This window comes from Dama dama, chromosome X, assembly GCF_033118175.1.
Source record: "Dama dama isolate Ldn47 chromosome X, ASM3311817v1, whole genome shotgun sequence".
Taxonomy (NCBI): domain Eukaryota; kingdom Metazoa; phylum Chordata; class Mammalia; order Artiodactyla; family Cervidae; genus Dama; species Dama dama.
The window spans coordinates 22,842,581-22,857,552 of record NC_083714.1 but is presented as its reverse complement, the minus strand read 5'-3'; the positions used below and the strand labels follow the sequence as shown (position 1 = coordinate 22,857,552).

Below are 14,972 nucleotides of genomic sequence, written 5' to 3'. Positions count from 1 at the left end.
TGGTTAATAAGGTCAGCCTGGGGAAAATGGAAAGAAGTTTTGCCTATGGTGGTAGCTGGAAAGGAGGATGAGGCAGACTGTGTTTCCCTGAAATCTCATCAAAGAGGACCTGGGCCTCGCCTGGCTGAGTGGGGCTCCACACACAGGCATCTCGTGCCTGGGACACCTGGGAACGGAGTCTCTGTGACAAGGACAAGAGCGCTTGGTTCTGTGCAGGTGGATAACCTAGTGGCGGGGCCTGCCTTGCTGGGAGCTGCTAAGCTAGTGAATAAGAAGTTTCCTCTCCCAGGACAAGTCTTCCCTTGCCTCCTGTAGCATGCCTCGACTTCTAAGAAATTTCTGACCCAAAAGATGGTTCTTTCGTTACTTCTCCTTTTATTAAATCTAGGCATTCACTCCACAAACATTAATCAAGTGCCTTATATATCTGCCTGTGATGCAGGAGACCCAGGTTCAATACCTGGGTGGGGAAGATCCCCTGGAGGAGGGCATGGCAACCCACTCCAGTATTCTTGCCTGGAGAATTCCATGGACAGAGGAGCCTGGTGGGCTACAGTCCATGGGGCTGCAAAGAGTCAGATACAACTTAGCGACTAACACTTTCACTTTATATATGTACCAGGTACATTCCAGGTGCTGGGAGATCCAATGATGAACAAAACAGACAAGGCCCCTGCCCTAATGGAATTTACATTTTAGCAGAGGAGACAGATAAGACATTGTAACTAAATTAATATAGAATATAATTTCAGATAGTGATGACTGCTATAAGATGTGAGCAAAGGATAAAGTGACAGAGAGAGACTAGAGGCTTTAACTAGAATTATCACAGAGGTTCTGTCTGAGAGATAACCTCGGAGCTGACTTGACTTCTATAAAGGAAGCATTCATGCAACCATCTGGGGAAAGAGCCCTCCAGGCAGAGGCAGCAAATCAAAGACCCTGTGATTGAAAGAGGCTGGGCATGCTGGGGATTAACATGAAGACCAGTGAGGCTAGAGTGGAGGAAAAAAGTAGGAGGGTAGTAGGATTGGTGGTCAAGGGGGGCATGGTTGTGGGACCAGAGCACATAAAACCCAGAATGAGTGTGAGGGGACCCAATCATCTGATACACACTGTTAGGTGGAAATGTTGGCTGCATGCATGCATGCTTAGTCACTTTGGTCATCTCCAACTCTGTCTGACACCCTGGACTGTAGCCCACCACGCTCTTTTGTCCATAGGATTCTCCAGGCAAAAATACTGGAGTGGGTTGCCATGCCCTCCTCCAGGGCATCTTCCCCACCCAGGGAGTGAACCCGTGTCTCTTATGTCTCCTGCATTGGCCGGCAGGTTATTTACCACTTAGCACCACTGGGAAGCCCCTGGAAATGTTGGCTACACAGATGCTCTAGGAATGCGGAGTTTAGGGATGAGGCTGTCTAGAGACAGAAGTTTTGGATTCTAGTGTCTAGATAGTATTGATAAAGTGTGAATGAGATCATCTAGAATATGGATGGTGAAGGAAATGGCAGCCTACTCCAGGATTCTTGCCTGGGGAATCCCATGCACAGAGGAGCCTGGTGGGCTATAGCCCATGGAGTCACAAAGAGTCAGACACAACTGAAGTGGTTTAGCACACAGAATATGGTAGTCAGTAGCCCCATGGGACTACTGAACATTTGAAATGTGGCCAGCCCAAATTGAGAAGTGCTAGACGTGTAAAATACAAACAAGATTTCAAAGACAGTATGAAAAAAAAAGAACATAAAATACCTCATTGATATTATTTTTATAATGATTACGTTTTAAAATGATAAGACTTTGGTTCTGAGTTAAATGCAATACATTATTAAGATTAACTTCAAGAAAAAAAGATAAACTTCACCTGTTTCTTCTTGCTTTTTAAAATGTGGCTACTAGAAAATTTAAAATTACCTCTGTGGCTTGCAATTGTGGCTCCTGTTAACATTTCCATGTGATGGTGCTGGTCTAGGAAATCACTGTAGATAAAGGAAAGGACCAAGGGTAGAGCCCTCAAATGCTACAACATTTCACATCCAGGGAAAGGAGGAAGATACAGCCAATGGGGTAGAGGAAAATGAAGGGAGTATGATGTGATGTTCAGAAAGGCAAGTGATAAAATTATTCAACAAAGAGGGAGTGTCATATGCTGCTGGGAAGGCAGGTCAGGCAGCAGATGGTTGGATTGAACATGAGCGGTTTTACTGCAGTGGTTTGGAAGTAGTTGGATTTGGAAAGCTGGTTGGAGAGAGCACAGAAGTGAAGACATAAGAGTGGTAAGTTAAGAGATCTCTTTAAAGTTTGGCTTTAAAGAAATGCAGAGAAATGGGTGGTAACAGGAAGAGGATTTCAAATCTAGAGGAGGTTCATGTGTTTGGTTGTGGTTGTTGGTTTGTTGCTCTGGAAGGGGAGACAGCTCTGCTGATGGTGGTACTGCCCTTGGGGCCCTCAATTGGGGAAATAAGGCAAGTATGCCAGAAAGAATTTGAGACAGTTGAAACTCAAAGATTATTTAGATTGAATGATTTTCTTAGAGCTCTAGGAACACAGATGCCGGCAGGACGCTTTCTTTCTTTGTTTTACCTTTGTCTTCCATCTTTTTCTTTTTGGTTGTCCTTCCCCTTCCTTCTTCTACCCCTGACAGGGGTGGGTCAAAAGCAACGTTAGCCTGCTGTGGCCTGGTATTTTGGAAAATGGGCTCCTTTTCCATGGGCTTCTGTAAAGCTCAGAGATAGTTTATTTCCCAAGTATCTAAGAAGCCTTTCTTAGTTGCAGGGGAAAGGGTACTTCCATGTTTATGAAGATGTCACAGGGACTCGCCAGTGATGTGAATTGTTCCTGGCCTAAGGAATTCTCCTGTTCTCCTGTTGAATTTCTGAGGGGCTTCTGAATTTCTCTATCCCTTTGCTCCTTCCAGATCTCCAGATGGAACTTGTGTGTGTGTGTGTCTGTGTGTGTGTATGTATATACATCTATACATGTATATATATGTATAGATGTATATGTATGTGTGTGTGTATATATGTATATATAGTTTGTGTCATAATTAGTGAGTACTGCGTGGATCTGGGGTTGTCATCTTCAGGCAGAATTGTGATATTGGATCATAGAGTTTTAGTGACTTGAATAAAGTGTCAATACCTTTCAGTCAAAGCCCACCTGGAACACATCTGCCATTGAACAAGCTGGTTTTATTATTCATTGCAGTGAGAAAGAACACACACCCGTGGGGAACCATGGGACTTCTCAGTGAGAGAGTCTCAAGTCATTTTGATACCAGGACCCTGTCAGCTTTCCATGTGGTTTGGAAACTTTTGCTTGCCAAGGCCTCAGTCACTCTCAGTGGGTGACCGTTCAAGTTCACCTTCACCTCAGAGCCTGTGGTCACCCCTCTCTAGCTCCAGAGAAATATCAGAGCTTACGGCTAGAGGGAAGTGCAGGCTGGGCCTGGAGCCCATCTGTGAAATATGGTGGCTTGACTATTTCCAGAAGCAGAACAGATCCAGGGTAGGGAGAAGGGATCCAGAACCTACTTAATTCAACTTGATGGCACTTGAATCAAGACCCCAAGGGGAGCTATGATAAGTCCCTGCCTGCCTCTCCACAGTGCTCCTGCTGTATGTGAATATAGCATCCTTTCTCTGGGTTATGGTACTCATCAGAACCCTTCCCCTCCACACACCAACTCCCATTAAAAATGTCAGCATAATTTAAAAAGTGTGATTATCAATTGACATGCTTCCCTAGACGTATCATCTCTAGCTTTGGCTAGAATGAATGGAAAATGTATGGTATTATGATTGAGGTTAATATACAGGAAAAAAATTGAAAGCATTATATTGTTGTTGTTTTAGTTGCTAAGTCATGTCTAACTCTTTTCCACCCCATGGACTATATAGCCCTCCAGGCTCCTTTGTCCATGGAATTCTCCAGGCAAGAATACTGGGTGAGTTGCCATTTCCTTCTCCAGGGGATTGTGCCTACCCAGGGTTCGAAACTGGATCTCCTGCATTGGCAGACAGGTTCTTTACCACTGAGTCACTCAGGAAGGCCAAAGCATCATATAGGAATACCTATATCTTGGCAGCAAAAACAGTACAGAAGATGAAAAATAATACGAAATTTCAGAGTATTATTTTTAAATATGTAAGTAATTCCTTGTGCTTTTGAGTCTACAGAGGCTAAAATTTAAACAAAAAGCTTGTTGAAATTATTGCTATGTATTATGCATCATTTCTTTAAATAAAAAATTTGAGACTTGCCTAAAAAAAGAAAATGTACAGTAGACTCTCAGTTGATTATCTGCACTAATGGAAAGGAGGTCAGGGACAGATAATTCTCCTATGACATAGAATCAAAGTCAAGGGAGAATTATCCTTTTGATGGTCACTTTGACTGTTTCTCATTCTGGGCTACTTAAAACAATGCTGTGAGAAACATTCTTGCATGTATATTGTTGTGTGCAAGTGTGAGTATAGTTACAGGGTAAAGTTCCAGTTGTGATGTTATTGTATCGAAAGGTATGTGTATTTTTTTATTTTGATACTGTGAAATTGCTTATTCAGAGAGCAATTTATACTCCATAATGTATGAACGTGTCTATTTTCCCCATCTTTGTCAGCATGGAACATCAAAATTAAAACTTCTTGACAATCTGATAGGTGAAAATGTTGGCTTGATATTTTTATTTACATTTCTTTAATTATGAGTAGGACTGAGCATTTCTTTATGTATTTCTTTTTTTATAAACTTCTGGTTGTATCATTTGCCCCATTTTATATCCAGTGGTTTGTCTTTTACTGATTTATATGCACTCTTGACAATTAAGAAAATCGACCCTGAAGTCTATATTTGCTGTAAGTATTACTTCCTAGCTTGTTATTCTTTTGCTGACTCTATTTTTTTTGGCCAAAAGTTTAAAATTTTTATGTAGTCAGGTATCTCAATTTTTTCTTTATAGCTATCTATATAGCTATAGCTATATCAATACAATTCTGTCTGCCTGGGTACACCCATGAATAGTAAAAGGCCTCCAAATCTAATGGGCCCCCACACAAAGCAATAGATCAGGTTTTGTATATTTGTCTTTTATTTTTTGGTAACAGTTTTATTTATTTATTTATTCTTGGCTGAGCTACATGGCATGTGGGATCTTAGTTTCCTCACCAGGGATCAAACTTGCACCCTGTGCATTGGAAGCATGGAGTCTTAACCACTGAACTGCCAGGGAAGCCCCAGTAATAGCCTTACTGAGCTATAATTCATATATGATACAATTCACTCTTTTAAAGTATACAGTTCAGTGCTTTTTAGTATATTCAAAGATTTGGAGACTTCCCTGGTGGTTAAGAATCTGCCTTCCAATGCAGGGGATTCAGGTTTGATCCTTGGTTGGGGAACTTAGGTTCCACATGCCACAGAGCAACTAACCTGTAAGCCACAACTAGAGAACCCTCACACCACAATAAGGATCCCAGGTGCCACAACTAAGACCCTAGGGAGCCAAATAAATAAAATTTTTAAAAATCAAAGATTTGTATGACTATCACAATTAATTTTAGAATATTGTTATCACCTCAGAAAGGAATTCTGTGCTCTGTCACTCAAAAAAAGCACCTCTAGCCCTAAGCAAAACACTTTCTGTGTTTACCTATCTTGTACATTTCATGTAAATGGAATCATTGTCTTTTTTAAAGGAAGAATAGTTCTCTCTAATGGCAATTCCCTTTATATATCTTTTCTTGCATAGTTTAAGAATCTAACTGGAGGATAAGGAGTCAGGTAAAATGATTGTGTAATATACTGGATATCGAATGATTTTTTTTTTTTTTTGGTTTCTTGCTCTATATTTTATTTTAGTGAACCAATGATGGCTGAATCACTAAGTGAAGTTTCTGGCAGTGTGGAAGTTCTGGAGACCAGTGATGAGGGTAAGTAACCCAGTAAAATCTTGATAACTAGAACTAGATTTGTTTAGTGTGTTTAACCCCTAGAGGAAAGAATCAAGTCACAAGAAGACAAGTTCATATCAAATTTCTAATGACAATAGACTCAGTCCATATTTACTTTTCCATCTTCTAAGCTCTTCTCTTTCATCGCAATCTCTGATAGTCTAAAAAGTTTTGTCTATACCTTGTAATCTTCCTTGAATATGGTTGCCAGGTTCTGTTTACTAAGGCAAGAGAAGTATTTCTGCTTAATCAGAAAAAGAAATCAGAACAGGCCATGATCGGAGAGGTTCAATTGAGGTTTTGCCATAGATAGTAATCCAGATTTAACCAACAGATAAATTTGTAATTTTGAGGTACAAGGGGGTATAGTAACAAAAGACACCATCATAGGCTTCTATTAAATGGGAACAATTTACAAAAATTTCTTTTGCAAAACCTACTTAGACGTGTATACATTTAAATTATAATTATAAACTATGAATCACCTGTGAGTGATAGGAGACTATGAATGGGGTAATAGGCAAAGGTCACTAAAAATGATAAGTTTTACTGACACTGAAAAAAAATGTGGGGGGCGGGGGAGGAACCTTAAGATATAAGGTGAGACATTGAATTTAAAGACAGAACTGAATTGAACAGTTCACTGGGTTGTTCTTCAATGATTGCTGAGTTTTCTTAGTAGTGTGTGGGGCAGAAGACTTGGTCTGGAAAGACAAAGAACAGGGAACCTTCTTGTGGCTTCCCAGAGGCCTGACTTCACTAATGAAGTGAGTAGGAGGATGCTGAACATGGTGCATGGATCCCTGAGGGCAGGGCTTGGGTCTTCATCTCTGTGTCACCATTGTTCAGTATTGGGCCTCAGAGAGCATGATTAGACACTCAAAAGTTTTTAAGAAATGAATGAATAAATAAATGTATGACAGGCCTCCTCACCAAAGCAGCCCCAACAACCAAATGAACTGACCTATCCTTTTGGATACGAGCTAGACAGATGTCTACCAAAAAAAATGGCAATGCAGTGCATCTTGATGAAGAGTGGAGGTAAGGAAATACCCTTTCTCTGTTCACAATCCTTTTTAAGAGACCAAACATTTGGGTACATTTGTAGTATGAGTCATTGCCAGACAGAGAATACAGTGGCTGTTGGGAAGTTGAAGGGAAGAAAGGCTAATTAGAAGAATTTTCTTTCCAAGAAGCAATGCAAGAGAACGAGGTCACCATTATGCGCCTTGCATTTTGAAAGCTCATTAAGTTCAACTCAGAAGGGCTGCCTGTGTGCATGGTAGACAAGCAAATACACAACCTGAGGCAATAATTTCTTCATTGGAGTTGTGTTATTTTCTCTGGGGGAAGATCGGGGGATGGCTTCCATGGGCTGTTTCCTGGCATGTGACATACTGCCGGCCCTCAGTGGATGGGGATGTTGAAAGCTACTGCCTGTTTGGAAATATGTAGTCCTTGGACTCAGACAGGGAGGCCAATGGCTTTGTTACAGGAGAAATCCAGACAGCTGTCAGCTCACTGACCACCACTGCTGTGCCTTGTAGGGGAATAAGTTACCCAGTGTACAGGTGACCTACATAAGTGTTGTTGTTGTTTAGTCACTAAGCCATGTCCAACTCTTTGTGACCCCATGGACTGTAGCACACTAGGCTCCTCTGTCTATGGGATTTCCAAGGCAAGAATACTGGAGTGGGAGGTGGGCAAAGCTAGAGGATTTCAAGTTGCAAACCTGCTTCTTACATACCAGCAAAGAGAGACAGGAGAGAATCAGCAGGTGGCAGCTAGATCCGTGACACAATCTACAAACACTTAATAACTGAATAAAAACACTTCCAATAAACTTTTCAGGCTGTAAAACTGAGGTGGCACTGCCCAGTTCTTTATCACTGGGCAGGAATTATTTAGTGGTCTGTTGGAGCTGGCTCATGCTGACTTGAGAGGCTGTGCATGTCTCTTCCTAAATGTCATATTACTAGCTTGAAATTGACCACAATGGGAGTATTTACACCACAGTTCAGTTTAGTTCAGTTCAGTCCCTCAGTCGTGTCCAACTCTTTGCCACCCCATAAATCACAGCACACCAGGCCTCCCTGTCCATCACCAACTCCCAGAGTTTACTCAAACTCATGCCCATCGAGTCAGTGATGCCATCCAGTCATCTCATTCTCTGTCATCCCCTTCTCCTCCTGCCCTCAATCCCTCCCAGCATCAGGGTCTTTTCCAATGAGTCAACTCTTCGCATGAGGTGGCCAAAGTATTGGTGTTTCAGCTTCAGCATCAGTCCTTCCAATGAACACGCAGGACTGATCTCCTTTAGGGTTTACACCACAGAAGTAGGCAAATACTACAGATACTACAAATACATTTACCCTGAGATCTAATTGGTAAATATATCCCAGTAAAAAACTGAGTATAGTCATTAACAGAGTATAGTAATCAGGATTTTACATAAAAATCTCCCCAATTCATGGATTTTAGAAATCCTTAGGGGGTGGGAAGATTAAGAAAGCTGGGGAGCAAAATGCAGATTATTTTAGAGCCAGCCTACTCTGTCCTGTATACTTTTCCGCACTTCCGTGTTGAATCCTCACAGTAGTTCTATGAGGTCAAACATCATTTTAAATAATTCATTATCCTAGAAATTCATTTAATTTTTTTCCTTAAAAAATTAAAGAATGGAACTTGGAAAAATAAATATTTCCTAATGCGTCTTCATGCTTTATTCTGTCTGTCTCAAGGTACACTTGCCAAATTTATCCTAACCATGACCCTATGTAGGTATATCCTAGTAAATGAGAGATTCCTCAGACCATTCAGAACTGACGTTACTTAAGCAGCGATTATCAAGCATACATACTACCATCTTCCTTCATTGCCCCAATGGTGCTTCTCTTTATCTATAGATGGTTAGATGGTTAGAATTGATAGATCTGTTTTACAGATAGAATTGAATCTGGTCTTTTTTTTTTTTCATTTATTTTTATTAGTTGGAGGCTAGAATTGAATCTGGTCTTAATAGACAATTATTGATTCCTTAATTCTAGCTCATTTATTAGCATTTACTACATGCCAGATCTTATGCCAAACTCTTTACCACATTATTTACAATTTGTATCAATCCCGATAAGGGCCAGTATTTAAATGATAGGATGCTTAAGAATGGCTCTGCACAGTGATCTCAATTTAAGGGATGTGGCAAGCTATGTTGGTTTTCTGCACCCCTCAGTGGATTCAGTTGTCTCTGGAGTGTCACAGTGTGTTTGCATTGTGCTAGTTGCTAAAAAGGATGCTTAAGAGGGCCTGGCTACAGCCCTGAGGTGGGGGACAGTATCTAAGACATAGAACCGCATTTTATTCCTTTCTCATTGATACGCAAAACGTAGTAAGTGCTTGACCTTAATAAATGTTCCCTGAATAGTTGAATGAATGAATGAATGGACAGACTAGAGAACATTCAGATGCAAAATGTGTGGTGCCAACAGTCAAGTTTTAAGTGTGCAAAGAGGAGCATGAATTGTAGTGATGGTGGAAAATTGGACTTAAGGCAGGCCTTGAGGTTTAGAAACCTTTCTAAAGGTTCTATTATAGGCAGGCCCGGGAGTAATCAGTACACAGACAGGCCATAATATTTCAGCACTAGAAGGAGCCCTACTTCAGCATTTGCCTAAGTGTGTTTTGCTAGACGTTCTGCATACATGCACTGGGGAGACAACATTGTTACCCAGTTTCTTGGCACTTCACCATCCACATAGGCATGTTGAAGTTTCAGAAAACTTTTGTTGGAACACAGACTGCTAAACTGTGTTTAATCAGCGTTTTCCAGATTGACTAGACTGCACACCCCCCTTTTCATGCAACAGACCTATGAGCATCCCTCTGAACACACTTTGGGAGACACTGATTAGCATGATCCCCTCATTTTCCAGCTGAGCCCCAGAGAGGTTGAGTGACTTACCTGAGGTTACAGAGCTAATCGATAGCAGAGCCAAACCAAGCTCAGGATTCTAGAGTTTTCTTACTCTCTGGTGGTGTTTTCCATCACATCACTAAGCCTATATTGTAACAGTCTTGTTGACTTCCAGAGACCAGGCTGTTGGGAACTGGAATGAGACACCTGAGTTGGTAAATTACTGCATGTGAAGCAGTAAGAGCAGGTTCCTTCTTACGGATGAATGCAGCACAAACTCCTCTCCCCTTTCCCTCCTCTGAGCCTGGAGAAGGATATATGTACTTATTAGGAAACTCAAGAAAACCCAGAGAGAGCCTGAGGAGCATTGAAAGCTGCCCTGGTTTTTTTTTTTTTAATGATAGTAGAACAAACTTTCAATTATCTGCATGTGCAGAGGGCAGTAGCCCTGTAGGTAATCTGAACCAATCAGCAATAATTGAGGAACAGTGCACATAATTCACCCACACATACACGCACACACACATACACCCTCCCTTGCAAAATTCTTTGGTCTCGTTGTCACGCCTTTTGCACAGGGTGCTTCTTTGCCCAGCACCCCTTTCTTCCCAATTCCTGGCCCTCTCCCTTCCTCATAAAGCCCTTCTTAGAAGACATCTTCCATGACCACACCAACCCCCTGCACTTGTGCCTTGGGTCTGCATCCTTGCAGCACACAGGTTGGGCAATACCAGCTCCCACATGGATTTCCAAAGGTCCTGAAGTATCTGTCACATGTGGAAGCTTGGCTTCCCAGCTGGATCACGAAGACTCCAGTGATCAGGGTACCAAGTGCTTATGTTGGCTCAAAAGTTGCTGCGTATGAATGAACTTCTTAGGACCAGGAAAGAGGTGTGTGTTAATAGTTGAAATTGAGAGGCAAGTGCATGCAGGGTGAGTTGAGCCTGAATAGAGGCTGCCCAGAGGCCACAGGCTGGGGCCTGAGCTTCTGCTTTCACCAGAAACTCGGATATTTTGTTGGTGAGTTCCTAAGAAGAGAACAAAACAGATGAACGATGCCAGGGGCACTGGTGTGAAAGCTAGGACCCACAAGGCCTCTGGGATCCTACTCCTCATTCCCGTCATGAAAGCCATTTCCTCTCCTGTCTTCCCTTCCACCATCACACTCTGCTTCAATTGCATTTCTAACTTCCAGGAAAAAAGAAATCCAAATTTAAAGCCTTCAAGAGCTTCTTTGGCAAGAAGAAGAAGAAAGAGTCCAAAGGTGCCCGGGGAGGGAGATGGCTCAAACAAAGCTTGTCCAGCAGCAGTATTGACATCTTTTCTCTGAAGTCAGTTCAAGAAGGTCAACAAACCAAGCCAGGGTAAGCTCAGGAGGGGTGAAGGCCAGGGACAAGGCAAAGGGCAGGGAGCTACATCCAGGTCCTCCTTTGGTGGCTGAATCATCACTGGCCTTTAGTCCCCAGGGGCTCTTGGTCATCCTGCCTGTGGGAGGTGGGTCTGCAGCCATTGCCAATGCAGCCACATCCTGGGGGGGGGGGGGGTTTCCCCTGTGCTCATAGATATATGCTTGCTGTCTGGGCCTCACAGGTCAGTGGGTTGGATGGGGCATACCAAATGCATACCCCACTCCCCTAAGAGCACTGGGTGAGAGGGTGTGGGTAGATCAGGGCAATCCTGCTGTGTCACAGCTACAAGCACTTGAGATGTGGAGCCTACCACTAGAGAGGAGCTGGTGGCCTCTGTTTCGTAAGTGAAGGATAGTCTCCATCATTTTGGAAGCTTGATCTGATTTGCTTGCCCAGCCCTCAGACTCCAGATCTCATAATGTGTGATTAAAATCTTAGGTGGTGAAGCCATCTAGCTGGGTTGGGACATAAGGATGAAATCACTGTGTTAATTAAAAAAAAAAAAAAACAGGCAAGCAAGGAACCCAAGTCTATTTCTCCCTCCATCCCAAGAGACTGGGGGAAATGCTGTAACTGATCATATAAAGTATGGGGAAGACTGTTTCTCAGCCACCACTGCCACTCCTATTCATATTTTCATCTTTGAGGACCCAAATTCCACATCTTAGAAATGTGGAAAATCTGGATGCCCAGTATCCACCCAGCTCTTTCTGGATCAATTGAATTCCCCTCTATGGAGTTCCACTTGGACTTGTTCCCCTGGCCTTAAACCCCAGACTCATCTGAAATCCCAACAGAACTCAAGTGTCCTGCTATCCATTGTCTCAAGGCTTTGCTTGGAGGTAATGAAAGGTAGTAGAGGTGATGGAATTCCAGTTGAGCTATTTCAAATCCTAAAAGATGATTCTGTGAAAGTGCTGCACTCAGTATGTCAGCAAGTTTGGAAAGCTCAGCAGTGGCCACAAGACTGGAAAAGGTCAGTTTTCATTCCAATCCCAAAGAAAGGCAATGCCAAAGAATGTTCAAACTACCACACAATTGCACTCATCTCATATGCTAGCAAAGTAATGCTCAAAATTCTCCAAGCTAGGCTTCAGCAGTATGTGAACTGAGAAATTCCAGATGTTCAAGTTGAATTTAGCAAAGGCAGAGGAACCAGAGATCAAATTGCCAACATCCGTTGGTTCATAGAAAAAGCAAGAGAGTACCAGGAAAACTTCTACTTCTGCTTTATTGACTACACCAAAGTCTTTGTGTGGATAACAACAAACTGTGGAAGATTCTTAAAGATGGGAATACCAGATCACCTTACCTGCTTCCTGAGAAGTCTGTACACATGTCAAAAAGCAACAGTTAGAACTAGACATGGAACAATGGACTGGTTCCAAATTGGGAAAGGAGTACGTCAAGGCTGTATCTTATCACTCTGCTTATTTAACTTACATGCAGAGTCAGTTCAGCTCATTTCAGTTTCTCAGTCGTGTCTAACTCTTTGCGACCCCATGGACTGCAGCACACTAGGCCTCCCTATCCATCACCAAACTCCTGGAGTTTACTCAAACTCATGTCCACTGAGTCGGTGATGCCATCCAACCATCTCATCCTCTGTCGCCCCCTTCTCCTTCCACTTTCAATATTTCCCAGCATCAGGGTCTTTCCAAAAGAGCCAACTCATTGGAAGAGACCCTGATGCTGGGAAAGATTGAGGGCAGGAGGAGAAGGGGAAGACAGAGGATGAGTTGTTTGGATGATATCACAGACTCAATGGACATGAATTTGAGCAAGCTCCAGGAGTTGGTGATGGACAAGGAGGCCTGGAATGCTGCAGTTCATGGGGTTGCAAAGAGTAAGATGCAACTGAGCAACTGAACTGAACTGAACTAATAAGGCAGTTAGCAAATGTGTTATACTGCCTACTAACAGCACAGAGGTCTCTTTAAAACGGACCTTAATGAGTGCATTGAATGTGAGGAATTTCAGATAGCTTTACTAGGGAGGGAGATGGTTTTGCACCGAGGAGCTTGCTTCATACCTCACAAACCATACATTATAGACCATTGCCTTATAGGTCTCAGTCAGTTCAGTCACTCAGTCATATAGATATAAGGAAGACTAAGATTAGCTCTACTAAAATCCAGAGGGTGGGGTGGAAGAGGGAAGATCTTTTATAACTTTCACCTTAATAATAGCAAGACTCAGAGTCTTCCTTCCCCTTCCACAGTGTTGTCACTGCTGAACTGTATACTTTCAGTGGTGAATTATATGGTATGTAAGCTATATCTCAGTAAAGCTATTATATTAAAAAAATATGTGGATCATTTGAAAACGTTAAAATTATGCAGAAGTACATAGAGTATAAAATGAAAGTACTCCTGCTCTTCCTAGTGCCATTCCTCAGAGGGAAACACCGCTAACAGTTTGGTGGATACCCTTCCAGACTTTTCTCTGTGATCACAAACTATATATGTATGTAATATATGTGTGCTCAGTCACTTCATTCATATCTGATTCTTTGTGAACCCATGGACTGTAGCTCGCCAGGCTCCTCTGTCCATAGGATTCTCCAGGCAAGAATACTGGAGTGGGTTGCCATGCCCTCCTTCAGGGGATCTTCCCAACCCAAGGATCGAACGGGAGTCTCTTACGTCTCCTGAATTGGCTGGCGAGCTCTTTACCACTAGCACCACCTGGGAAGCCCATGTCATATATGTATATGTATTAAATGGGACCATACTATTCTTTATTTTTTTCACTCAATATCTCACAGAAGACTGTGTGTGTCAGCACATATGCTTCTGAGGTGTCTGTGGTAAGCCATAGTATAGATACACATGTATCTTTGGTTCCCTTGGCTGCTTTCATAAGACTTTTTCCTTCCTGGTCAGGGCCAAGAACAGAATGGGGACCAGAGCCCTGTCTCATGACAGCATCTTTGTGTTGGAGCCTGACCCTGAAAGATCAGAAAGGAAGCTATACCCCTCTCCAGAGATCCCAAGAGGCAGACCTTTGCAGGTAATGGTGAACTCGAGCAGCAGCGCATACTTGGACTACTCCTGACTCCACCCCCACTGTTGTAAACGCTGAATGAGAGAATATCTAAGTATATGATGAGCTTCCCTAGTGCCTGACACACAGTATTGGCCAGGATCACCATATTCACTTCTCTTTACGCTCCCCCAAAATGCTCTGAGTATTATAATGGTGACATTAATGTGCAGGCATTCCAACCCCCATGTTTTTTCTTTCTTCCACAGAGATCTCATGTTTTTATTACTCTGCCTAGAGCTGAGATTGGTAGCATGCATGAAGCTGTGTTTGGAACTGTGCCAAGAGGTACAGACAGAAGTGAATTCTGTGTTGCAGGCTCCAAGACCACTGAGGTAATAAAGTAGAATTGTTCAAAGTCAAACAGGCAGACCTATTCTTGAATCCCTGCTCTATTATTTATTGGCCCTGTGACTTTGGGCTGATTACTTAATCTCTCTGAGCCCTCCTTTCTTCATCTATAATGGGTATAATATAAATATCTAGTTCAAGGGGTTGCCTGTGAGGATTGAATAAAGACTCAGAGAGATTAAAGAAATTGTTCCAGCTTACCATACAGTTAGTGGTAGCCCTGAAACTCTGATTCAGATGTGTTGACCTCCAGCCTTTAGTCTTTCCATTAGCCCAGTCTGTAAGATGTTGAAGTTCTCTGGC

At 42.4% G+C, this 14,972-nt stretch overlaps 1 protein-coding gene across 1 annotated transcript in view; it reads left to right on the top strand.

Moving 5' to 3' along the window:
- Nucleotides 1-5,872: 5,872 nt before the first annotated feature.
- KIAA1210 (KIAA1210 ortholog) overlaps nucleotides 5,873-14,972 on the top strand; it is a 43,783-nt gene continuing 34,683 nt past the window's right edge. Inside the window, exons 1-4 of the mRNA XM_061137526.1 lie at nucleotides 5,873-5,933; nucleotides 11,060-11,228; nucleotides 14,159-14,285; nucleotides 14,528-14,653. Coding sequence (XP_060993509.1) covers nucleotides 5,873-5,933; nucleotides 11,060-11,228; nucleotides 14,159-14,285; nucleotides 14,528-14,653 — 483 coding nt within the window. The remainder of the gene's footprint in view (nucleotides 5,934-11,059; nucleotides 11,229-14,158; nucleotides 14,286-14,527; nucleotides 14,654-14,972) is intronic.